General features: G+C 39.6%; 1 protein-coding gene across 4 annotated transcripts in view; it reads left to right on the top strand.

The window, feature by feature from the left end:
- Positions 1-25,960, top strand: part of ANO4 (anoctamin 4) — a 110,177-nt gene that overhangs the window by 27,916 nt on the left and 56,301 nt on the right. For 2 of the 4 annotated variants that reach the window (XM_063133727.1, XM_063133725.1), the window contains 2 exons: positions 23,427-23,527; positions 23,709-23,810. In XM_063133727.1, coding sequence (XP_062989797.1) covers positions 23,427-23,527; positions 23,709-23,810 — 203 coding nt within the window. Of the gene's footprint in view, positions 1-23,426; positions 23,528-23,708; positions 23,811-25,960 lie in introns of those variants that run through there. The other 2 variants (XM_063133726.1, XM_063133729.1) reach the window with 2 other exon arrangements.

Genomic DNA, 25,960 nt, shown 5'->3' with positions numbered 1-25,960 from the left:
AAAGCCATTGTACTACCTTGTTTCCAACATATTTTGTGAATTTACACTATGAATGGTCTTGGTAAGCTTCATTTGAAGCCCCTTTGTTATTTTTTGCGTGTATGTGTGTGCTTGTTTCTTAACCACCCTCCCCAAGCAAGCAGCTTTCACATATTCTTCTTACTCTACTCAAACATAAAGTATGACTTCCCACATGGATCTCTGTATCAAATGCCTCAGGAACATCCAGCACTGGCAAGGCTATTCTACATATGAATGGGAGGATCCACAGGGAAAGCCATACAGATTAATCTTCTTGAGACAACAAATGTGTGTGTGTACATGGAGTTTGGAGCAGGATTGCCCAACTGGCTCTATACCATGCTTCCATACATTGTTCATGTCTTGTGAATAGGCCCTTTGTGCATACAAGCTGTACATGCATACACTCTGGGTCTGTTCACATGTAATGGCTGCAAATCATGGGTTAAACGACCCACAACCTAACTATTAATTGTAGGCTAACAATGGGTTGCTTAACCCATGATTAACCTATAGTGTCTGGGTTTGGACATCATGTAGCAAATCCCAGTCAACCTATCGGGTAGAATATTCAAATTCACCATGTAACATGCCCAGCATGCACCATGGCAAGTTGTGGGATAATTAACCCAAGATTTGTTGGTTAATTAACCCACAATTTGCCATCATTACATGTGAACTGAGTCTCTGTCTGCATGATATATAGCCTTACCTACATTTTTGCAGAAATCTATGTGATCTGTATATCTGCATTACTGTAGCTTCCTGATTCCCTGCCCTCTACATGTTGATTGCATACCACATTTATTGTATGATAATGTAGAAAGTGAAGTTACTATACAGAAGAGGCTTATCAAGAAGATAGATAATATACTTTAACAATCAAATTGGAAAGTAGTCTATATTGTCTCTGATGTCCCTTTGTACTTTTCCACTACTGTATGTGCTACATTATGTACAAGCTCCTTCATCCATAGCATTATTGATGCGGAGCTGTATGTGCCCCAATTTTAACAGTGTTCAACAGGAATTATAACCATCCATAAAATGAGTGGAATAATGCAAGCAAGAGACAGGGACATGGCTCAGTGAGAAGGTCTTGAATTTGTTGATCCCTATGTGTTAAACAGCAGAGTCCATGGAAGATTATGTGTACTCTTACACAGATACAGAGTTATTCTTATCTTGTAGTAGTTGGATTAAGTGATAAAAGGGTCATGCTAAGTACCTCATTTACATAATGGGAAATGTGTTTTAAATCTCTTCCATGCACATCTTCAAACAATCCCATTCCCTTCTTTATTTACACTATCAAATAGACAATGTAGTCTGGAGCATGTTGACAGATGAGGCAACACAGCTTGTGTGCATCTTCCTAGTATGTAATGAGTATACAGAAAGATAGGAAGCAACGTTTTCACACCTCCACTGTGCCTCGTTAAATGCTGCATGCAAGTTGTTTTTTGTGAACTTTGTACAATCTCTCTCTCTCTCTGCTTAGAAACTGGGTCATAGATACATGCAAAATTTATTTCATTATTTTATTCTATGAACAGTAATTAATTTTATTAGTTGCTGCCTCAGACTGTATTTTGGTGACTTTTTAGCTATGTAGCCCTTAATTCTGATATGCATTTATTACACAGAATCACGGGGAAAGTTGCAGAATACCGATACTGGTTTCCTAGTTTTAAGAACACAGAGCCTTTACTACTGAAATATGCATTTTTCAGTAGTAGTAAATAATTCAATTTGAAGTCTACTTTAATAGGCATTTGTGATCTGTGTGAGCTAAACAATATGCTGCTGTGTATTATTGTCTACAATTACATTTTGTATTGGAGGATTTTGAGACATTACTCTTTGAGTTACTGGTTCTGAAGCTTGAATACATTTTTCTTGCAACTGTGCTTTTCCATGCCAGTGTTATTTTACTGCAGAGTGCATACATCTTCATTAAACATTCAGCTATTTCACCATTCTTTTCTTTTCCTTTTGTTGTCTTCCTGATATCCAGCCTTATTTCTCATTAACACCATTTGGCTTGCTGTATGACCTGCTAGTAATTGAACATTTCTCCATTTTTCAGAATGATAAAAATGAAGTTATGTTGATTCAATAAGTGAATTTTAAGAACAAATGGTGACCTCAGCCTAATGCTAGCAATGATATTTGAATAGAGTCAGCTGTAACAATTAAACCTAAGCAGAGGGTAACAACCAACTTCAGTCCCATTCATTTCAATAGGTCAGCTTATGTAAGACTAACTCTGGATACTACCCAGAGGGTTTTCTTCCTTATCCATCAAACCTGATCTTTTGACTTGTTGAGGTTCCATGCCCAGAGTCAAACTAGCCTGTTGCCAACTATTGGAGCTTCCACTTGCTATTATTTCTCCTAGTTTTTCATTGAGTGTGAGTTCCTCAGGCCTAAACTGGGAATGCAGTTATGCTTCAAGCCTGGACCTCAGCCAACTAGACTTCTGTCCTCCACCACCACCATTACCACCACTACCACAATACTGCTGGAATGCTTCAAGGCCGTGTTTGCATACAAATGGTTCTGCCACAGACATCGCAGCTGCCTGTGAATGCTTAGTGTAAAGCCCTGCTCTGGTTGTAGCTGTAGTGAATTATTAGAAAAGGAAGTGGTTTTACCTATATCCTTTTTTCATAATGTTTTGACTTATAAATAAAAAGGTGATTTGCAAAATGTAGTTTTAAGGAGGAGGAGAAGGAAAATCAATATGATGAATGTCTTAGTCAAACTGGGAACAATCCAAAGAGTTAAGTGCATGTAAAAGCCTTTCCAAATGCAATGTTATGCTCTTAATGGCTGCCTTTTAAAAAGGGGTCACTTGAGTACCTACATATAGAAATGTGTTAGGGACTGATCATTCAGTTTAACTTTTCCAGAGTTGGATCCATAAATGAGACTCAACAGAAATCTAAGATCTAGGGTGGCCATTTATTTATTTATTTAAAACATTTGTATACCACCCTATATCACTAGGATCTCAGGGCGGCGTACAGATGAAATCATATAATATAAAACAATAAATATACACAGCTAAAAACAAATTAAAACATGAATCAAGTTAAAACCAGTTCGTAATTTAAAAGCAGTAAAAACAATTAAAACAGTTAAAACAATGTGCAAACTTGGTGAATTTAATTATTAAAGGCTTTGTTAAAAGCCATGTTTTCACTTGGCACCAGAATAAAATCAACGTTGGCGCCAGTCGGGCCTCCAAGGGGAGGGCATTCCACAGTCGGGGTGCCACAATAGAAAAAGCCCTCTCCCTTGTCCCATCATATCATATGTGTTGTGCTGGTGGGATGTGGAGAACAGCTCCTCCAACAGATCTCAAGTCTCGGGCGGGCATATATAAAGGGGAGGCACTCCCTCAAGTATCGAGGTATCAAGCCGTTTAGGGCTTTAAACGTCATTACCAACACTTTGAATTCTGACCGGAAGCGTATAGGCGGCCAGTGCAATTCCTTTAAGATCGGTGTTACATTTTATCTCAGGAAACAACTTAACTTGGAACTTTCCACAGTGGCTGGGAGGGACAGGGAAATCCGAGCAGGGTTTTCTCCTCTGAGGTCATAGCTCTCCCCATAGCTTTGGAATGGAAAATCCCATGCAACCTATGGACCCTTAGACACTATCTAGGGCCCATAGGATTGCTCCCTTAAATCTTTTGGGGGATTGCACACTTTATATTAGTTGAGTTGATTATGTTAAATTGCTACATGATCGTTAATGCTTCTCTGCATTTCAACATAGGAAGGTGCCTTATACTGAGTCAGATGGATAGTCCATCGAGCTCAGTTATTGTCTACGCTGTCTGGCAGAGGCTTTCCAGGCAGGAATCTTTCCCAAACCTATCTAGAGATGCCTCAGATTGAACCTGGGACCTTCTGCATGCAAAGCATGTGCCCTGCCACTGGGTTAGGGGCCTCCTCATAAGCAGGAATCAGAAGAGCCCTGGGTGCTCACCTAAGATTCTACCTCCCAGCTGTACCAGTTTTTCCTTGTAGAGTTTTCTCTTCACGCCCTTCACGCCCTGTCAAATGCTGCAGGGGAGGATGATCCTTCAGCCCTCATCAATGGCATCTCATGGGCACCACAGAGAAGAGCTACTGTGAGGAAGCGGAACCTGGAAATCAATTGCATACCTTGCAGTTTCTGCATCAACCCTACTTAATGTGTAGCCATTACTCCAAATAATGGTAATTCATATAAATAAGAATTTCAGTTTGGTAGCTAAGCCTGAACATGACCCATGACAATAAGCGTCACTGAACTTGATGGGACGCAGCGTGTTTGCAATTTGTTCTTTGCTACTAGTGCACCTCACATCAGCAAATGCTAACATGTCCAGACTTTCTCCCTCTCTCAAAATACTAGACCCCAGGGTCATCCCATGAAGCTGATTGGTGGGAGATCCGGGACAAATAAAAGGAAGTACTTCTTCACACAGCACATAGTTAAATTATGGAACTCACTACCACAAGATGTAGTGATGGCCAATAATTTGGATGGCTTTAAAAGGGGGTTGGATAAATTCCTGGAGGCAAAGGCTATCAATGGCTAGTAGCCCTGATGGTTGTGTGCTATCTGTAGTATTCGAGGCAGTAAGCATGTGTGCACCAGTTGCTGGGGAACATGGGTGGGAGGGTGCTGTTGCACCATGTCCTGCTTGTTGGTCTCTGGCTGGTGGCTGGTTGGCCACTGTGTGAACAAAGTGCTGGACTAGATGGACCCTTGGTCTGATCCAGCATCAGGGCACTTCTTATGTTCTTAAGTAGCCAGTGAAAAAAATGACTTTGCCACATGAACATGACTTGCACTACTGAGAATGAACATTTGAGAATTAGCATTTGCAGTTTATTCTGAATGAATTGTTTTGGTGTTGAATTGGATTCTTTCTGTTGTTGAGTTGTTCGTCTGGTTGAACTCTGATGCTAAGAGCTGCAAAGTTTGCTTAGTGAGTGGTCAAAAGGAAGTGTTGAAGGATGTTTGTCCAGAGAACGGTTTGAAATCATGTGATGCAGTTCTACTGCTGAAGTTTGGCATTTATACTGTCTGGGAATCATGGGTAAGCTGCTCTCAGCTTCTTGGAGAAAGAGTAAGGGGTATATGGCTAGCTCAATAAATAAATATACATATACCTGATGCTGGTATAAGATTACTTGAGAAGGACTTGTGAGCTTGCTATATATCGCCACCTCCCAAGGAAAGTGTGGAAAGCAGGAGACTTTTAAACAATATGTAGTCTTTATCATTTATTTCAATTTTCTGAGCATACCTCCCAACCCTGTTTCTAATGGAGTCTTGACACTGTTGCAAAATACATGTTCTCTATTAGAGAGGCTACAAGTGGGACCCAGAACAATTTTTTGCTGTGTGGGGTGCTCCTGTTCAAGGTGCCAGTCAGCCATGCCTTTATCAGGATGCAATTCCCCCCTCCCCACCCCTCAGTTTTCTATTTTTTCCATCAGCCTCAGCATTCCATGATCACTGCCCAGTTCTCATTAGGCAGTTTTGCAGGCAGTTTCCTCCCCTGATGAATTTCATGTCAAAGATATATTTTCTTTGTATTTCTGCAAAACTTGGGGGAGGGGGGTCACCCAAGTCTGCTGATAACTTCCTCTTGTGCATAGATGCTGCTATTTTGGCTACGTAAGGACAGGCATTCAGAGAATGTGTTCTCTATTCACATATAGGACTCAACTCATGCAGGTGAACTGCTCTTACATAGAATTTTGACATTGCTTGAAGAAGTTCTTAGATTCACATATTTATTTATCTAATTAAAAACAAGAAACACAAAAGGAGGATATTCCTTAGCATAAATGGTAGAGAGCAAAGTGTTTCAACATAATGTTTTTAAGCTGAAAAATTAGTAATTGTGCCTGGAAGGATTTAGAATGTGTGTTTGATTTGGTAATATTCAACATCTTCTGTGCTAATTTTATGTTTGACTTTCAAGTATTGTGTCTCAAGTCTTTTCAGACTTTCACTTAAACTTAGGATTTTGCCCTAGTTCAGATGCAATCCATACATTAGCGATTTGTTTTAGTCCCTTCATTCCCCCCACCCTCCTCTATGTTAGGTTGTATCCAACAATTAAGAGAATAAGGTTCCATTCATGGAAAGAGAATTATGCTCATGGAAGGGGGCTTTCTTTGAACACAGTTATTTGTCCATGAAAGGAAGGTTCTTTCATTCACAGTCTAACTGTGACCAGGTTCACATGATCACAGTGGGGAAATCAGTCGCAGGTGCGCGCCCCCCCCCCCCGCATGCGCTGGCCACATGACAGCTAATTAGCATAATTACTCTTGCCAGGCACAGGTTGTTGTGATATCTGAACCATGGTGTGTTCTAGGGTTTCAGGGTGATTTGTAAACCACCCCAACCAACTACTCCTGACTGGTTTGGACATCACAACAACCTGCACCTGGTGAGGGTAATTATGCTAATTAAGCAGCTCGCAACCAGCATGCATGGAGAAGGAAAATAAGCCATCATGGCTTATTTTCCCTCTGTGATTATGTGAATCTCCCCGCCCCCAATGTTGGATAAAAGGCATTATCTTCTGGGTGAAAGATCACTCTGATTAGAAAAAGAGCACAATGCAAAAAATAGGTGAAAAAACCTAGGTGGATAATATCCACAACCTGCACATAAGATTACATCATGTTTTGCACATTGCTAATAGTGAAGAGCAATACGACAATTGTAGCTTGTCATATACAACTTGCCCATTTGTGCTAGTTAAGTACATGTACAAGTGCAAGTGGAATTGTGGCATCCCTGGAAGTCAGAGTTAGGCAACCTGGTGGCCTCCAGGTATTTTGGACTATGACTCCTATCAGCCCTAGCCATTATGGCCACAACAAAACTGGAAGAGTAACTGACTTTGGTTAAATATACTAGCAGCCTAGCTATGGTATCTGCTTGTTTTTAATAAGAGGTAATGACACTTGGTAGATCTTTCCTTAGAGCATCAGTACACTGATTGATTAAAGGGATTACAGAGAGCCCAGCATAAATCAAAACCACAACTCTATGTGCTTAAATTAAGGAAGAGGCTTCAGAGCAAGAGCAGTATGGTTCCAGAAAGCAGAAAATCAATCTGGCTGTTCTCCACCCTTCTCCCCAACCTCATGAAAAGCCAATTCTTTTATTGCTTCTGCAATGAAGCAGGATGCACTCTGGATCCACCTTCTTTGTTGGCCTTCACGTCTTTTAACACTAGGCTAGAAAATGAGTGATTGTCACTTTTCTAGTAATAGTTTATTATGTTTTGTACTTTTGTGCTACATGTCTGAGCAAAAAATGTAAACATTGTCACTGTGAGCACCAAAATGTCACTGGGGGACTTTTAATTGTTCTCTTACTTTTGTGCCTTGAGCAATAAATGACATTTCTGGGGCAGAATGTAACATCTGACATGCAGCAGAACAATGCAATAGGCAAAGCTCTTTACCTTTGTAAATATCAGTATGATGTCATATGTACCACTAGGCACCTTCTGAGTCTGGAAAATACTGTGCATCTTCCTAGATGTGATTCATTGTAATAGAAAAAGGGCCCTGTTGGGCCATGAATTTAACAGTACTTAGAAAACTGTAACTTTATTTCAACAGCCTGTGTTTCTCTAGGGCTTTCAAAATAAGAAAAATCATAACCCATACTGCTGAAAGTAATAATAAATACAATGGGTTGGATCCAGGTTTAGACATACTTAGAGTAGACCCATTGAAATCACTGAGATATTAGTTGGTCATAACTAGCTTAACTCCCATTGATTTCAGTGGGTCTACTCCAAGAATGACTGGATCCAATCCAATATGTATACCAGTGACTGCTTTAAATACAGGACAGATTTTATCCTGGCCTGGATAAAGTCCTATTTTTCTTCAAAGTATGTGTTTTGTTAATGAAGTTAATAAATAATTGCCACTGTACATACATATCCTTTCAGCAAAGCTTAGCTTTTGCCCATGTTAATATGATGAATGTAGAGAGACATTACAAATGCAAGGAGAAGTTACACACTGTAGTGCCTTGGTCATTCATGGCTGATTCCTGAGAAGAATTCACCAAAGAGAGAGAAAAGACTATAAATACAACAGAGTTGAGGACAAAAATGCCTCCTTCTCTAAATGCAGAGCCGTTACATATGATCAAATTCACTCTTGTTTAACCCTGCAGGACTCATGCTTATTTATTTATTTTATTTATTTATTTTATTTATTAATTAAATTTTTAGAATGCCCATCAGCCAAAGCTCTCTGGGCAGTGCACAATTAAAAACCATAAAATACAAGTATAAATTTAAAACATTAAAAGTTTAAAAGGCAATATAAAACCAGCTACATTAAAGACCAGGGAAAGCCTGTGTAAAAAGGTATATCTTCAGGAGACATTTAAAAAATATTCTGTTTGCCGTTTCCTGAACCACACAAGGGAAGGTCCTCTAGAAGGTGGGTGCTGCCACAGAGAAGGCCCGCCACCAAGGTTCTTCATGGTGGCATATTGTTCATCTCGAAATGGCCAGTAGGGCCTCCTCTGAGAATCATAGTTGTTGTTTGGGTGTACATAGGAGAAGGCAGTCTACTAGGTATCCTGGTCCCAATTTGTTTACGCCTTTGTAGGATAACAACATAACCTTGTATGTGGCTCGGTAGCTAACGGGCAGTCATGTTGGAGGAAAGTGTACCATTTCATTGCAGCTCATACGTCCGTGACAGTATTATTGATGTGCTAGCCATATGTTGAAATTATATTTTGTTAAGAACAACTTGACTTTCAGACTCTAAGTTGTGTTTGCAAAGCTGGCAGATAGAAAAGACATCTTGTAAACTCAGCAAATTTGAAATGGGTCACTGAGAAGGAATAAACATTGAGTCACCAACACATTTGGTTAGCATTTCTTGTGTGACTTTCCTTATATAATTCTCATATCACTGACTTTGGTTCTAGTTAGTAGTTTCTTGCTCACATTAACCACAATTAACCACACACATAGAGAAATGAGGCAGATGGTAAGAAACATGCTAAGCCTTAATGTTTATGTTTTTTTCGGATTTGTTTAATAACATGCAGCTTGCTCAATTCCTCCACTTTAGATAATGGAGCATTTGGCATTGACTTCAAAAGAACAATGATTTCACCCTACAAGTTTAGATATTTTAAATTGGTAGATACCCATCCAAATTTGATAGGCATATCCCCTCCTTGTTTCATATTGGAGTTGGGCTCACACTCCAAGCAGGAGAAAGTTTGTGTCCCAATAGGAAGGACAAACACTTAACAGCTCACCATGGAAATATGGGTTTATGAGCATTCTTTGTTAGTGCTCATAAAACCTCCAGGGGAAGAATGCATGCAAATTACCAGTGATTTGGGGCATGCTTGTGTGCATTGTACATGCACCCACCCCCCACTTCAATAGGCCAATATAAGATGCTGCGTGCCCAAAAAAGCATCATCCCACCACTAAAGAAATTTCTTCTATTTGCCTTTTTTATGCCATTTCTTTTTACATAAGGAATGCAAAAGAAGATGTATATGAGCAACATATAGTGAAAAACATTACGATCAAAAATAAAAAATTGTTAATTATATCAGAAGCAGGAACTGTCTCCAGTGGTGCTAGGACCATTGGACAACAGAATGCTGGACTACATGGGCCTTTGGTCTGATCAGCAGGGCTCTCTCTGTGTTCTTAGGTCCTAGATTAAATATAAAACCCTGCCCCAGAAATGTGGGGGAGAATGAATTGGCTTCATTTTATTTTATTAAACACATTCAATATTATTTCACAGAGGTATTCTAGTTTGTCTTGATGTTGTCGAATAATAAAACACTGATGAACATTGCATGAATTTAAAGGGATTCCATCCCAGTTTTCAATGTATGCTAACAAGGTAAATAAAACATAATAAATAAATCAAGTATTAAAAAAGAAGAGAAACAGCATAATGAAATTAATCATCCATTAAAAGCTTGGGAGAATAAAACTGTTTTCACCTATTGCAAAAAACTTGTAAGGGGTAAAATCCAACATAAGTCCTACTTAGAGTAGGCCCATTGAAATGAAGGCTGATTTGTAGCCAAAGTAGGCACTAGGTGATTGTCTTTGGGGAAAGTACAGCGGGGTCATCTCATCACCATCAAGAAGATAATGTCTTTTGCCACCTGCCTCACTCTGAAGGCAGTAGCAGCAGCTAGACCAGAGCCTCTAATGCAGCATTTAAGGCCAGGCAAGTTCATATGGGAGCAAGTGACCCCTCATAATTACAGCATATATTATGTGTGTATCTAGTCTGACTTTCTCTGTAGAAGACTTAGGTCAGCCTAGTTGTGAAAAGCACAGGGATGTGAGGCTGTACAGTAGAAAGAGAGTTGAGCGTCTCCCTTTTTCTCAGCTTGTCAAGCAAGCAATGTTGTAGTGAGTGAGACCCAGATTTCTGCCAAATGAATAGGGGCATTTCTGCTTTTAGCACTGGCATAATGTTATGGTTTATGACATAGCCCCAGTGTAACAGTCAGTGCATTTCATGCCGACTTAAACATTTACTAGCTAGTGCTGCAGGCTCAAACTACTATTCATGTTTTAATATTGTGGGAAGATGTATAACCAGTATAACATGTAGCTGAAAGAAATTGCCCCTGCCCATGTTCTGCTTCATTGGCTGTTGCTCATGAAAGATGAGGGATGCTAATGCAATGATCTCACCATTTTCCCCAGCTACGTGTTACCCACAGACTGCCTTAGGATCAGGCTATAGGCCTGTTCCGTATCAATAAACAAAGTGAAATGTATTTATCTAGATGATTTCTAGGCCACTCTCCAGTATAAACCAAGAATAACATTAGAATCATATAATAGAATCGTAGGGTTGGAAGGGATCCTTTAGTCTAATCCCCTGCAATAAATTACACCATAAACACAAAATTACAGCATAAAAACAAAGATAAAAGCACAGCAACCACGAAACCAATAAAATCTAGTATTGCTATACCATAGGACAGTTAGAATTTCTTGACTAATAAAGCAGTATTTTCCTGGAGCCTAAAGGACAACAGGGCATCAGGTGAGCTTCCCTGGTGAACCATTCCATAGACAGGGTGCAATAACTAGAATAGCCCCTACCTCTGGTCACCTGCCCCCCTGCAACCTTAGGTAACAGGAGGATCCAGAAGAAGGTCTTGGATGAAGAACAGAGGGTCCAGGTAAGCTCATGTGGAAGAAGGGAGATCCTTTAGGTAGCAAGGTCTGAAGCTGTTTGAGACTTTATAGCACTTAGAATTGCTCCTGGAAACAAACCTGCAGCCACTTTAGCTGTTTATGAACTGGCAAAATGTGTTCCTTTTAGTCAGTCCTAGTTTTGTCTGACCTGAACTTTCTGAAAAGTTTTCAAAAGCAGCCCCATGACAGCACATCACCAACACTGATCTACATGATTAAGGGTTGAGTTTCGCTGGATTAAGTCCCATTTATCCTTATGATCATACAGTTGTCTGAATACAAGACCAAATTACAGCTAGTTGCTAAGTCTGCCCTTTCTCTATCCTATTAATATACATTTTTCTTGCAAATTCTGTGGTACATAAGAGAGAGCTGCCAAAGGTGAAGCTATCAATCCAGACTTGTGTACGAGGTGCAAAAGTACTTCCAGATACTTGTGCTTTAATTATATTGCTGCACATTCTACCTTTAAGATTCTCTCCTTGACAAGTGGCAGGAAATCCATGAGGGCTTAACCTCCAGAAGTCATCCAAAGATCAATAACCCCCAAGTAAAGGTTTCTCCTAGTCTGAAATGCAAATCAGTTAACTCAGTAAATGTAAAATGCCTCTTATGGGAATTAATGAAATCCTTATTTCAATAAGGATACGCAAAAAGAAGAGAGTTCAATGACACATGTCTTTTTCATAGACTGCACCACTCCACAATGGCTTTGTGAGTGGATTGCAGAGGCATCTTCAGTTACACTGACATTGAGAGGGACACCGATTTAGTTTCCAAGCATTGTGCAACAGTATTTGTTTCGACTGTCATGAGAAACAAAGATTGTGAATTTAGGCACCAAAGGCATACATGTATTGGATCTGAACACACAAATATCTCAATGATCACTTCTAAAATGTAGCCTTTTGACCTTACTTCTGTTATATGTTTTTGCTTCCACGCACAATCTATAGTATGATTCAGCAAAGAAATGCATTTTGAAGTCCCAGTGCTTAATTTTGCCTGGAACATGCTTTTTTATTACTACAATCACTGGGTTCGGACAGCACATTAACCCACAATGGATTGAATAACCCACGATGGTTTATTTAACCGGTGATGCCTTAGCATGTTTGTGAGCATATTTCCACCAAATAAGCCACCCTGGGAACCCACAGTCTGCAGAAAGCGTTATTTTACCAATGGTGGGTTAGTGTGTCAACTGTTGGGCCAGAGTTGCTTGGTAAGAGCAACCAAAATCACCTCTGCCGTTCTGTTCCTCTCAGGCGGTCTCTGAGCAAACTTGTTTTCCTACCATATTCAGCTGTGCCTCTGACTCCAAATAAGTTTCTCTCCTGTGCAGTTCCCAAATGGTTTAATGTATGGATAAATCCTCACTTTTCCATGAAAATGCAAAGCCCTGCATTTGTCTAGTAGTGCATGTGGTGGCTCCCATAATAACATTTTGTCCAGTTCCTGCAAACTTTGAAGGAGTTAGATCCCTCCATGTTTTTTGTTGCACCTGGGTTGAGAAAGGAGACCATGCAAAGGCTTGAAAATCTACAAAGGAAGCTGGGATTCCTGCCCAGTCAGGCAGGAGGACTACAGGGGAAGGAGGAGGGGAGGGGAGAGAGAAACTACACTGTGCAGCTTATTTGTGTGTAGCTTATAAACCACCATGGGTTAATTAATGTGTTAATTAACACGTTAATGTGTTAATTAATGTGATGTAGGCCCAATGGGTCAGTGACATGGTTTAGGGAAGGGATGAGGAACCTCTGAGCTGTGGGCTGAATCTTGCCTGCTAGACCAACCCATCAAGCCTGCTGGGCCTGAGGTGCGGCCCCTTCGCATAAGACAGGGTCTTATGAATTTGAGACCCTTTTTATTTCTATTCTGTGGCTGCATAGAAAAAGTAATAATCATGATTGTAACAATTTGCTTACTTTTGGTACTCTTGTTATGAGTAGAGCCACTAGTCTTAGTTAACTCTCTGAATAATATAAACATTATTATGTCACATTAAATGAGCCTTTGCATCTAATGTACAGGGTTTTTAATTGCAAGTGACAGCAGCTGGGAGGAGGCTGATAAGTAAAGAACAGAGCAAGTGTGGAGAGGGAATTTAGCCCTTTTGTCACCTGCTTCTTTCCTCCCCTTCTGAAGTTAGTATTTGCTTTAGGGGGAAATCCCTCCATTGCAGCCAAGAAGGGCATCAGAGGAGGGACTTTCTTCAGGGCCACTGTAACTGTATTATGGAAATACTGAAGACCTTTTTAAAAAATCCTTTATAATAGCAGGTAGGCAAAATAGCTTTCAATATTTTGTCTTTTCTGTGAAGATTTTTTTGCAGCATAGTGCATATTAAGGAAGTTAGGCAGCAGCTATAATCTTTATTAATTTAACATGCCTGCCTCTATTTATAAATAACATTCTCCTTGTGTCTGACATCACCATCCTAATGGCTTGAATTATCTCTTCCATAAATCCACAGCTTTTTTCAAAGATGTTAACCACCAGAATTAATACATGTGATAGAAGAATAAAACAAAATGTGATTAAAAGCAAATAATATTAATAACATGAAATATTACTGAATTGAGAACACTAATCCTGTGGCTTCTCAAAATAAAACATCCTTTAGATTCAGGGCATAGATAAATTGCCTTATTAGGCTACTTCCTCTGGGGCAGCAGATAAGCAAGTTCTGTCATGGCTGGCAAGTAAAAAGCCAGTGGAAAAAGGAAGGTGATTTTTAGAGCTTTATCCCACGTACCTGTTTCCCTCGAATTATCCCCTGCAGCGCTAAGCTGTTGCTGTTGTTGTTGTTGCTACCGGGCGGCTAGATCCTTTGCATACCAGGAAATGGGTTTGGGGGGGATGTAAAAAAATCATAAAAAATCAACGGATGACCCAATCCGATTCAAATTTGGTATGCTTAAAGCTCTCCTTAATATCTATTACTGTGCCAATTTTGATGTCTATCGTTAAAACTTACGCAGATGTAAACATTTGTTTAATTTTTCTTCAAATCCTGCTCCTGCGTCCCAGTGGCTGCTCGGAAAACAACAAATGATACGCTCAAAAACTAGTAGCAAAATATTGCACTTCTTTTGGTTAAGAAGCGCAATTAAAGCAGGATGCATGGGAGTCCTTCACAATAAAAGCAGATAATAAGCTGGAAAACTTCGGAGTCCTTTGCATGCAATTTGCAGTGATTACACAGTATAATGCTGGTGTGATAAAGCTCTTAGAGGAGGCAAAAAGTCCTTCTCCTTCCTTTTCCCCCCAACAAACAACTTACCCCATCCACAGCAGGTGCATTGCAGAAGAGCTCTCAAGACAAGGAGTTCAAGATTACACCTATAACCCCAGGCTGTCTGCCAATATGAGAAGAGATTGGCAGATGTATATGGCAGATGTATAGATGCACGGGTTTGTGGAGAGGGGTTGTAGACAATGTAGTCAAGGGGAAATAAAATGCAAAAAAATGCAGGATGTGACGATTGTGTTAAAGATTAAATGTGTGTAAAATAAATACTGGCCCTGTTTAGATGACACACTAAGCCATGGTGGTTAAGCATTTTGAGCGAAACATGATGGATTAGCATGTAGTGTGAACCATGCCTTAGCATGTTGTGTGAGCCATTCCTAACCATGGTGGCTACATAACCACAGGTTAAACACACTCAGTAACCATAGCAGACTAACCTTGGGTCAGCATGTTGCTGAACAGACCCATTGTATGCTTGTTACATGAGGGATAATAAACTGTCCCTGTATCAGCTGGCCAGCTATTAGAAACAAGTTGCATGTTTATCTTTTATAAGTTTATCTAATTGAGCCTTGAATCCACTGAGATTCTTTGCTATTGAGGAATGTCATTGTCTCCTTTCCAGGGGAATTAAGTGGTATAACTTCTTTTTTGCTACAGACTTTATTGTTCTGTTACCTGTGACCAGTGAATGTAGAATAATGATAATGGAGATAATTAACTCTCTGCACAGCTTCTGTTGGGCTACTTGTCCCAAACAGATCTGGATTTCTTTGCAGCAAAAATCAAGATCTTGTGACAAAGAAATCTGAATTCAGATCCCTACTTTTTCCCACGATCAGAGTGAGACACCCCCTGCATCTTGCGTATCCAAAAAGTGTGTACTCATATTGTTCTGTTCCCCAAAACAGATCCACTCATTTGTGCTATAACAATTCTGAGTATGCCTTATTGTACAATTCTATATTACTTTTTTAAAACCCCTTATATTTACTGCAACTTGGGCACAGCATAGAGAGCCACATAACATATACACAGTGAGTCTTAATAATTTTTTTTCATTCTAGTAGCAGATTCCTGCTCCATTTGGACAGCTGCTTTTGAAAAAATTGTTATACAGGGAGTTGCTGTTTGGTGGATGGGTGGAAGCAGGATTCACATTATACACACATAGAAATATTCTATGTGTCTAGAGGATGTGAGACTAAAACCTTTCTGCCTCTGAAAACCATTCCAGTGCTAGCCATAGCTTTTGTGGTTCAACATGCGCCTGCTGGGAACATACTTTACCTAATTACATCAGTGTCGACAGATCCCTGAAGCACTAGTAACGATTTAACATCCACTTCCAGAGGCATGAATCTATTACACTAATTATATTCCTGTATACTTCAGCACCCTCTAAATTATATTCTTCCTTCATGAATTAAGATTTTGAACACAAAGATAGAGACAGCTATAAGACAACATAATATGGTTGCCTCCAAGAACCTTTGTCCTAAACATTTAAAAGATACATCTCTGATTTAGATAAATTATTCTGCCCTACCGTGTAAAGATACAGAAGTTACTCTCCTAGTCCAAGAGAGTGGTTATTGCACTCATGCAGGCAAAGTGATTATGACACAATAATAATTAAAAAATCACCATCACCAGAAATGCATATATCCATGATGAACCAGATCCTTGTGTGTGTTCACATTCCAGATAGATGGTTGTCATGTCCAACTCTGACATTCCTATCCATTGTGGTTGTGGCTGAGATGAATCCCCTTCCATCACTGCCCCTGGAACTGATGGCAGTTGCTCTCAAAGCTGACCTTGCCCATCTATCTCTTTGGTGAATGAGAATATGCCCATTTCTCACTCATGCTGCATGATGGCTTCTGTGGATTGGGATCCTTAGTTGTTATACTTTAGAAGAACCTGCAATTAACTTGCTTTTGGGTAGGGCTGCAAGCCAATCAGCATACTTTTGGTTGATGAGGTGCTTGGCTTGTAATCAATCAAATGCATCAGCAAATGCATCATCTGAGACTTTAAGGAGCTCAGCCCTGAACACTGAAGTTATCAGTCACCTTTTTGTATTCTCCACCCTTTTGATTTGTCCTTACTGCAATGAGGGATAGAAGCCCAATTTTTAAACAGAAATTGGAGAATGTCTTGGAAATCTGTGTGTTGTACTATTTACTAGATTATTTGCAGACTTCTGTACATCTGGAATAGCAGCAGATGAATGGCATTGATATATTATCTATAAGATTGTAAGCCTATGCGGCAGGGCCTTGCTATTTACTGTTTTACTCTGTACAGCACCATGTACATTGATGGTGCTATATAAATAAATAAATAATAATAATAATAATAATAATAATAATAATAATAATAATCTATGCATTGCAGAGTATGGGCCATTGTTTTCTCTCACATACGTTAAAAACATACATAAAAAGCTGAATTTAAAAACTATACATAAAAAAATCAAAATGCACTACACAACATACATGAAATTAAGCCACAGCTTGCACACTCACAAATATGGCAAATCCTTTAAAGAATTTAGTTTTTGGGGAGAAAACAGATGTGCAGACATGTATCTAGTTTTAATGTATTATTTATATTATGCTTTCCTATGAAAGGAATACTAAAAGTGGCTTACAATGAAAATATAGCAAAATATGTGCAGGCCTGTAGATTGAGGGTGGGTAACCTGTGGCCTAAGTTTAAAGGTGCTCTACATGTGATCAGTACAGCCCTTGGGCAAGAGCAATGTGACCCTTCCCTGGTAGCCTGCTGGGTGGGAAAGGAGAGGGAGAGAGAGAAGGAATGAGACTTTCCCCCCCCCCCCCCGCCTTGGCCCTGCCCACCACTGACATCACAGCCCTGGTTAGATTACCCGTGAAGGAATGTGGCCCCCCAATGTCCTCCCTGGCTGTCAAGTGTGGTCTGTGGCAGTAATGCAAGGAATGACACTTCCTCTGTAGGAAGGGATGGGTTTTTTTTTCAAGATGGATGGTTTAAAGGCCGGATAAAAGTCATGATTTATATTCATTGGAGTTAGGATAATCTATCCCTTGTAGGCAGCATTCACAAGAATAGCCTCTTCTTGTCAGCCTGCTGGCATTAGTACTATTCTAAAACGTTTCATGCAATTTTTGTTCTCAGTATCAAATTATATCTTCTCCGTCCTCCTCTTCATCATCATCGTCTTTTTCTTCTTCTTTATTATTGCTCTGTTATTTTATGCACTTTTCATATTCTAAAGTAACAATGTCGTTATTTCTAAGTTGAACATTCTTTGAAGTGCCGACAAAATGTTGTCTGCTCAGATCCTCATATCTTTAAAGGCACTGTCTGTTCCAGCAAGACGATCAAAGCCCCAAAGATGTTAATTTCATGAAACTAATAGTTTAAAAGTTTTTGACTTGGATGCATAACAGTTTGTTGGCACTCCAGGCTCTGAATTTACAACTCCAAATGCTGCAACTAAAGAACCCAAATTCTGTCGTTGTAATGTAGAGATCTTTGCATATATTTACATAGTTTTATTCCTTTATTGTCTTCCTATTGGGGGTGAGGGTGTTGTAGAATTTATTTTTATGAAGAACCAACACAGATTAACAGTCTTACTCCACATAGCACACCACAGCCTCAGGCCGCCAACTGGTACCAAATGGGATGCTTCTAGACTTCAGGGTCACATGGCCCAGTATGGGGAGGACGCTCCATTGTTGTTGAGCTGAATGGAAGCAATGTGCCTTAGGCTCTCTATCCCACTGTACCAGTTTGTAGTCTCTAAAACAGCCTTCTCCAACCTAGATCTCTTAAGATATTTCAGCCTTCCACTCCCACCATCCCTGACCATTGGCCATGCTGGCTGGGGCTAATGGAAGCTGTTGTGTAAAACATCTGGACAGATGTAGACAGATATTCTAAAATGAAAGCTGGGAAGAGACAAGATGGACCAGTGTGACTGGTTTCACACGTTTATTTCTTTCTTTATTTATTACATGTATTTATTAATTACATTTCTATACCGCCCAATAGCCGGAGCTCTCTGGGCTGTTCACAAAAATTAAAACCATTCAAAGTATAAAACAACAGTATAAAACCATAATATAAAATACAATATAAAAGCTCAACCAGATAAAAACAGCAGCAATGCAAAATTACAAATTTAAAACACGGCATGCATTGGTCACCCTTTTAAATATTCAAGCTGCAGCGGGTGATCACCATGGCTTATTGTGTCATGTGAACCCAGCGAAGGTCACTTATGCATTGGTTAAACAACCCTTGTATAACCCAGAGCAGGTTATGCGAGGGTTAAACAACCCTTGCATTAGCCATCCTTGCCAGGTTCACACAACATGATAAGCCACTGCAACCACCCACCGTGGTTTGAATATTCAAAACGGCAGCTAGCTCACGCCAAAACCCACTGAGACTTAAATAAATCATGGTGGTACGCAGCGATAATACTTGTTTTTCAAGACTGAATGTTTTTCAGGTCTTACAAGCTAGCCAAGAATATTTCTGTCTTTTAAACTAGATAAGATAGCTGCTGCTTAAGTGGGAGTTTCATATAAATATGACAAAACATTTTTCTTTTTGTTATTACACAAGGAGAAAGGATGATAAAATAGACTACAGATAAAATCTCATGCAGTACACTTTGTTTTAGTCTTATAAGGAACAGAGAAATTTTCCTATCTGAAGTTCATAAATCTGTTGTGAGGACTGTAGTCTTAACTAGAGCAGAACCAAATGATTGTGTGGTTCAGTTTTCAACAGGAAAAGTGACCATTTAAGTTGAACAAAAAAGCTTCTTGAAAACCTTCCACCATATTGGTATTTTGCTATTTTTTTCCACCATATGCAGCATGGATATATTACTATTTGGCACTTTTAGGGCTTCTTTCTTCAGTCCATGATCTCATTCAATCAGGGACCATGCAGGCAGCATGATGTCACACACTGCACTGTAGGTAATGAGATTTGCATATATCATTGCGAGTGGACAAGGCCGTCCCATTGCACTCACTCATTACCAAGCAACTGGGCCAATGCACCCTGTCTTGCTGTGCTGTGTTGGCAGTGTCATTGCCTGGCAACACTGCATGACAAGACCTTTTCCTTAATCTCATCAAGAAATCCATTTTATTTTATTTTATTGGTGTTCTAGCTGCCTGTAAAAATTCCATTTCATGAAGATGGATGTGCACACAGTCGCTAAACCAACTGCATGTGATATCTGGTGCTATTCTGGCTTCAAGGCCTTAGCAGGACTCTTGCTAATTAGACTGAATGGGGTTGAGGCTATTGCTGTCCTTTGTTTTCATCTTGTGACTTTGAGCATCACATTTTGTGTCCTGTCCTATTGAAGACCCATGCTTAGGTACATTGAGACAGGTATACACAACTTTTGTTATTTTCGCCTTAATTATTGTTTCACTTTGGTTCTTTTATACCTTGTTAATTCCTTTTCCCCTTTACCATATGTAAATAAACATAACACCCCACAGGGCTATGGGAGCATTCAGCAGGCTGTCTTCCAGAAGAAAAGTCACAGATTCTCCCAAAACAGTCTATTACCTTCCCCTCTGTCACAGCTTTCTCATGGAGGCACTGTTGCCTAAACCAGCAAAACAGCTCAGGAGAAGGCAGACAGTCCAACTTGCAGCAGTGAGGACACTATTGAATAAGATGAGATGCATAACTCTTTAAATTATATTTTTTTATTACACTAGATTTGCTGGACTCCACCTATAACTTAAGTAGATCTCTCATACTATTAGTGAGGGAGATAGTTATATCTATAGAAAGAGAGATGTCTGTGTGTACACACATGCACACTAATTTTAATCACATAACTTGAAAATTATAACTATTTTCACTGAAGCTGTAATAATGCTTCCTGTACTTTGTTTTCCTTTGTTTTCCATTTACTAGATAAAGAGAGAGAGAATAATTTATTTTTAATGCCTAAGCCAGTTTTCATCTTTACCTTCCATATATTTGAAAACAGCCATGCTGCAATATGTAATTTATTAAGTGTAATTATTTCCATCTGCAAACATTGCTCATATAAAATAATTTTGAAGTGGCAAAGTAGTTTCCATTTTTTAAAATTTGTCAAAATCTGCTACATCTCTGTGATACTGGAAGCAAAGCAATGCATACAACTACATTTCTGAGAGCAACTGAGAGCAAATGCAAACTTCTGCTTTGGCTCAAGCAAGCTGGCTTAATTCCTTGCACGAATTAATTCTTTCAAACTTCACTGTGAGACATTTGAATGTCATTGAGTTTAATGTAGTTCATTCCAGACAAAACAAAACTGAAGCAGCGATTCTTAGTAGGTTTTGACTCAATGGAGTTGGGCTTCAGTTATTGATGGGTTCAGTCATTGTGGTCACTCAGGCCTACTGTCTGGAGGAGCTGTTGGATCTACTGCTGAGGCTGAATGTTCATGTTGTGGAATGGTGAGAAGTTAGTGGCTCTTACTTATAACTGTTACTTATAACTAATTAACTCTGCATTTGGACAACATGATAGTCAATGGTGGGGTAATAATCAACTCAACAGTTGTTTATCTAGGGGGTACACCCCACACAACATAGTGGAATGCCCTCCCCTTGGAGGCCCGACTGGCGCCAACGCTGATTTTATTCCGGCGCCAAGTGAAAACATGGCTTTTTAACAAAGCTTTTAATAGTTGAATTCACTAGGCACATTATTTCAACTGTTTTAATAGTTTTACTGCTTTAAAATTATATATTGTTTTAACTTGGTTTATGGTTTAATTTGTTTTTAGCTGTGTATATTTACTGTTTTTATACTGTATGCTTTCATCTGTACGCCGCCGTGAGATCTTAATGATATAGGGCGGGATATAAATGTTTTAAATAAATAATAAATAAATAATAAACACCTGTGGTGTGGATTAGGATCAGCATGGAGTACTATTAGTCTGTGCTGAGTAATTACTCATCCCCGGCCCTCTCCTCAGTTCTCCTGCTAATATCCCATTAGCCATTGTTGCTGAAAATCTATCCTGCTGGCTGAACTGGAGTGGCAGCTGTTGCTTTGAGCACTCTTGCCTTGTGACTCTGTGGCTGATGAAATAACCAATGGTGGCCAAGGAAATAATGAACAGTGCCCTCCATGCAACACAGTAACCAACAGTGGTTCAAATAGCCAACTCTGCACAGCGCTGGTTATTTGCATTGTTTATTTCAGCCAAACAACCAACTGCTGGTTAAAATAACCTCTCCACACAACATGATAATGCACGATGGGTTAAATAAACAATCATCAACTATTTAAACCACCTTTGGTTATAGTGTTGTCTGAACCCAGTCTCTGTGAGGCTGTTCTTGAAGACTGTTTGGAAGCTATAGCTAATGCAGAGTGGAACTGCCTGCCTCCTGATCCAAGCTCAAATGGCTTGGCTGCTGCTCTCTAGAAGGACTCTGGCTCCTTACCTGTGTACCCTCATGATCCTAAGAATATGGTGAGGGCATGTCCCTACCTGTAACCTCCATATGAATGAGGACACATAAAGCAATGTGCTCAATAACTAATTTCCACTCTCCTCCTGGCCAGAGCCAAAGCCTGAAACATCAAAGGCATTCTTCAGGTGCAAAGGCCCCCAAACCTTTTTTGGACCTGTGAGAATTTGAGAAACTGCTGTAGGCACAAAATGGATCCCGTGGAAAATGTGGATAGTCACATAATAGCTGCTGTGGTGGTGGGGGATCTGGCTAGTCAAGAGTGTTCTAAAGAGATGTGAGAGGAGAGGAGTAGTTATTATTATTATTATTATTATTTATTTATATAGCACCATCAATGTACATGGTGCTGTACAGAGTATGCTGGAGGCTGGGAGGGAGGAAGGAATAGCAAGGAAAAGGGGGAGAGAGGAGAGGAAGTGCAAGGCTGAGGGTTGGAAGAGGAAGAAACAACAAGGTAAAGAGGTGGGGAGAGAAATAACAAAGATAGAGTTGGGAGGGAGGGAAGGGGAAACAGGAAGGCCAAGGGGTTGAGAAAGAGCAAGACTAGAGGCTAAGAGGGGGACAAACAATGAGCTAAAGAGGTGGCGGGAAGGATAGAGATAGTGACATAGAGAGGAAGAGAAAGAAGATTGCCCTAACGTTTCCCAATTTTTTTATTTAAAAAATATTTTTTAAGGGGGCAGGGAGTGGAGAGCTTTGTGGCCACCCTTAGAGGTGCCCACAGGTGCCACATTGCTTTATAAAAAGGAGGAATTGCATTGGTCCATCTCTTCCCCAGTGGAGTCTAATGTGACAGCAGCTTCAATCAGGAGTCTGTCTTAGCCTTGCTACCTGTGATTCTTTTAACTGAAGTTGCAATGGACTGACCCTGGAATCTTTGCATGGAAAGCCTGTGCTCTATCCATGGAACCATGGCTATTGCCACTAATTTGTAAAAGTCCATTTCCTCTATCTTCCCTGCAAACTCAGTGTTCTCCACACAAATAGCTTTTAATTGTTTATTGGACGCAAATGTTCCATGGACACAAATCATTATACCATTTTGAATTGTTACTCACACAGTAACTGCAAGGGATGCAATTCTCCACTCTTTTTATGTAGCATTAATGTTGTGGTGGTGATGCCCTTTATTATGCCTTTTTCTCTACACCCATTGCATTTCAAGCAGGTTTCATTTGTTTGCCCTATTGTGTGACGTCTCAAAATATTAAATGGTCTGCATTCTTGTATGAACAAGCTCTTAGCTCTATCTGTATGTCTTTTAATTTAGGAACAGCCAAAATATGTGACATTTGATCTTAATTATTCCTATATGGAGTATTGACGACAGTCAATTAATTTAACCCATTTTCTGTTGCAGTCATCTTTATTGAACAGCGATATCATCTTTGTGAAGTTGCATGCCCCTTGGGAAGTCCTGGGCAAATATGCAGAACTTATGAATGTAAGAATGCCTTTCAGGTAGGTGTAGTTATATCTTTGAGCTTACCATCTTGCTTTTTAAACCTAATGTAAAAATTAAAGTGAAATGCCAGTGATTGCTATTTCATGTTAGTGGGCTACAATTTTGAGGTGGTTCTGATTTTTAAATTAAGGTGCTTTATAGCAGTGCTGCTTTTTTCATGGGGTGTTCTGTCCTTAGGCCCTTTAACCCCTTCACTGCTGGAGCCCCCTGCATACTCGTGCCCTGCTGTTTTTTAAACGGACATTTCTTTGAAAACAATGGAAGGTCGAGACGATCCAGGTACGTACAGCAGCACTGAAAGTGCATGCCTGTTGGACGTATCTGGCATATTCGACACCTGTAACCTGCCCGTATGTATGCTGCATCACTAGAGACAAAGATCACCTAAATATCTAAGCATCTATTAGAAAGTAAAAGTTGCAAACTGAATAAGTTAAAAATGTTCCTTGTATTTCAAGAACGATTAAAATATTGCATAATATACTAATGGCCAAATTAATTCCAAAATGTCATTAAGACAATTTGGGTATATTTGACTATATATAAACTTTTCTAAAGTCAAATATGCTTCGCATGAATGTATTTTTATGTATTAAAACTGACACCTGATTTATATTAGATTGTTTGGAGAAATAGCTTCATGATAATTTAGCCAGTTGAAGCCAAACAAAGCTAGCCTATTCAAGCAGCCTAGTTCATCTTTCACCTCTATTAATTTATATTAGTGTTAGCTTTTAAATGTAATGCCATTCTTCCTAATTTGCGGAGTGTATAAACTGAAAGAAAATGAAAGTTCAGAGTTTGCTAAGCAATTACAATCCATGAATAACTTTCACAGATTTTAAACACAGAGTTGATAGGAAAATCTGCCCTTTAGGGCGCAATCATATGCATGTTTAGACAGAAAAAAGTCTGACAACTCCCTGCATTCACCAGCTCATGCTGGTGAATAATGCTGGGAGTTGAAAGACTCTTTTACTGACTGAACATGCATACGATTGCGTCCTTAAGCTAATGATTCCCTTGCTAAAGTATAACAAGTTGGAAAGCTATAGCTATTTCAATATTATATCATGTTAAAAAGTTTTCTTTATCCATAAGTTAAATCTAAAGCACAAAGCTAATATGTCCATGAATTCAAACTAAACAATTTACATGGTGTAATCTGATTATAAAATAAACACAGTGCAACAGTCCAGGTGAGTACAATTTACCAATTTGTCTTTGCAGGTTGTGTACAAAAGATGCACCTTTTCCAGCCCCCCAAATTAGTACCTGCTGTGAAATCACGGAGGCTCCCCATACGGAGCACCCCACCACTATGGCCAGGGACTTCTGCATATGTTCCCCTGAGCAAAGATACCCAGATGCTTTGTTTGCAGGGAGAGTGGTATTTTGGAAGATTCATGAACGACAATAGCATAGAAAGATGCAAAATAACGTGAGCGCTCAGATACTTTGAAAACATGATTATATAATAAAGGGTAAGAATTAACTTGCTGGATCTGAGCAAAGTCCATCCAGACATGCCTTCTGTTTCCAACGATGATCAGCCATATGCTTCTGGGAAATTTACCAAAAGGGCATGAAGGGAGTAGGGCTGGCCCAAGAAATGTTGCTACCAGAGGTGAAGGACTAAATTTTGTGTACTACCATTCCACATACAAAAGCTGACCAGACTGGCAGTTGAATGTTTCTTGAACACTGTCCTCCACTGCACCCAAGGACAACAAGCTAGTTTAAGGGCCCCAGGGAGGCCTTCTGGCACACACAGCTCTAAAGATAATGGCCATTGCCTTCTGCTTTCTCTTACACATCCAATTCTGGTATTCAGAAGTGAGCATGAAGGTTTTATTTAACTACCGTAGGTAATATTCTTCAAGTGTTTATCAGATCCTTTTTAAACCTAACTATAATCCTGTGTAGATGAGAACATCTGGGGATGAGCAGGATCATATTCTCTGGTCCAGCGACCAGCCTCTACACATCGGTAGGCTCTTCTGCATAGAGTTAGTGATGGTGCACTCTGTGAAGAAGAGCCAATCAACATATGGACGATAGGAAAGGCCAATGAGCATGATCCTGATCTCCCCTACCCAGTTATCCTACTTGGTTATCCCTTCTGTAATCTGTACAGGTCTTAAGATAGTGGCCATCATCTCATCTTATGGTAGTTAATTCCATAATTATGCCTCTGGTAAATAAGTACTTCCATTGGTAATTCCACTATCATGAAAAAGGAGAAACACTTCTGTATGTTTACACTATTCATAACTTTCTCTATGTCTACACTATTCATAACTTTTAAATCTCTACATTATTCATAAAGTTATAAACCTCATATCCCCCAAATTTCTCTTCTCTGAACTAAGCTAGTTTTCTAAACTACTTTTAGACATTCCAGGTAATGTTCCCATAGAATTCAAGGG

The sequence above is a fragment of the Elgaria multicarinata genome, chromosome 9, assembly GCF_023053635.1.
Source record: "Elgaria multicarinata webbii isolate HBS135686 ecotype San Diego chromosome 9, rElgMul1.1.pri, whole genome shotgun sequence".
Taxonomy (NCBI): Eukaryota; Metazoa; Chordata; class Lepidosauria; order Squamata; family Anguidae; genus Elgaria; species Elgaria multicarinata.
The sequence above is the reverse complement of the archived record's forward strand: the minus strand, read 5'-3'. Positions and strand labels throughout refer to the sequence as shown.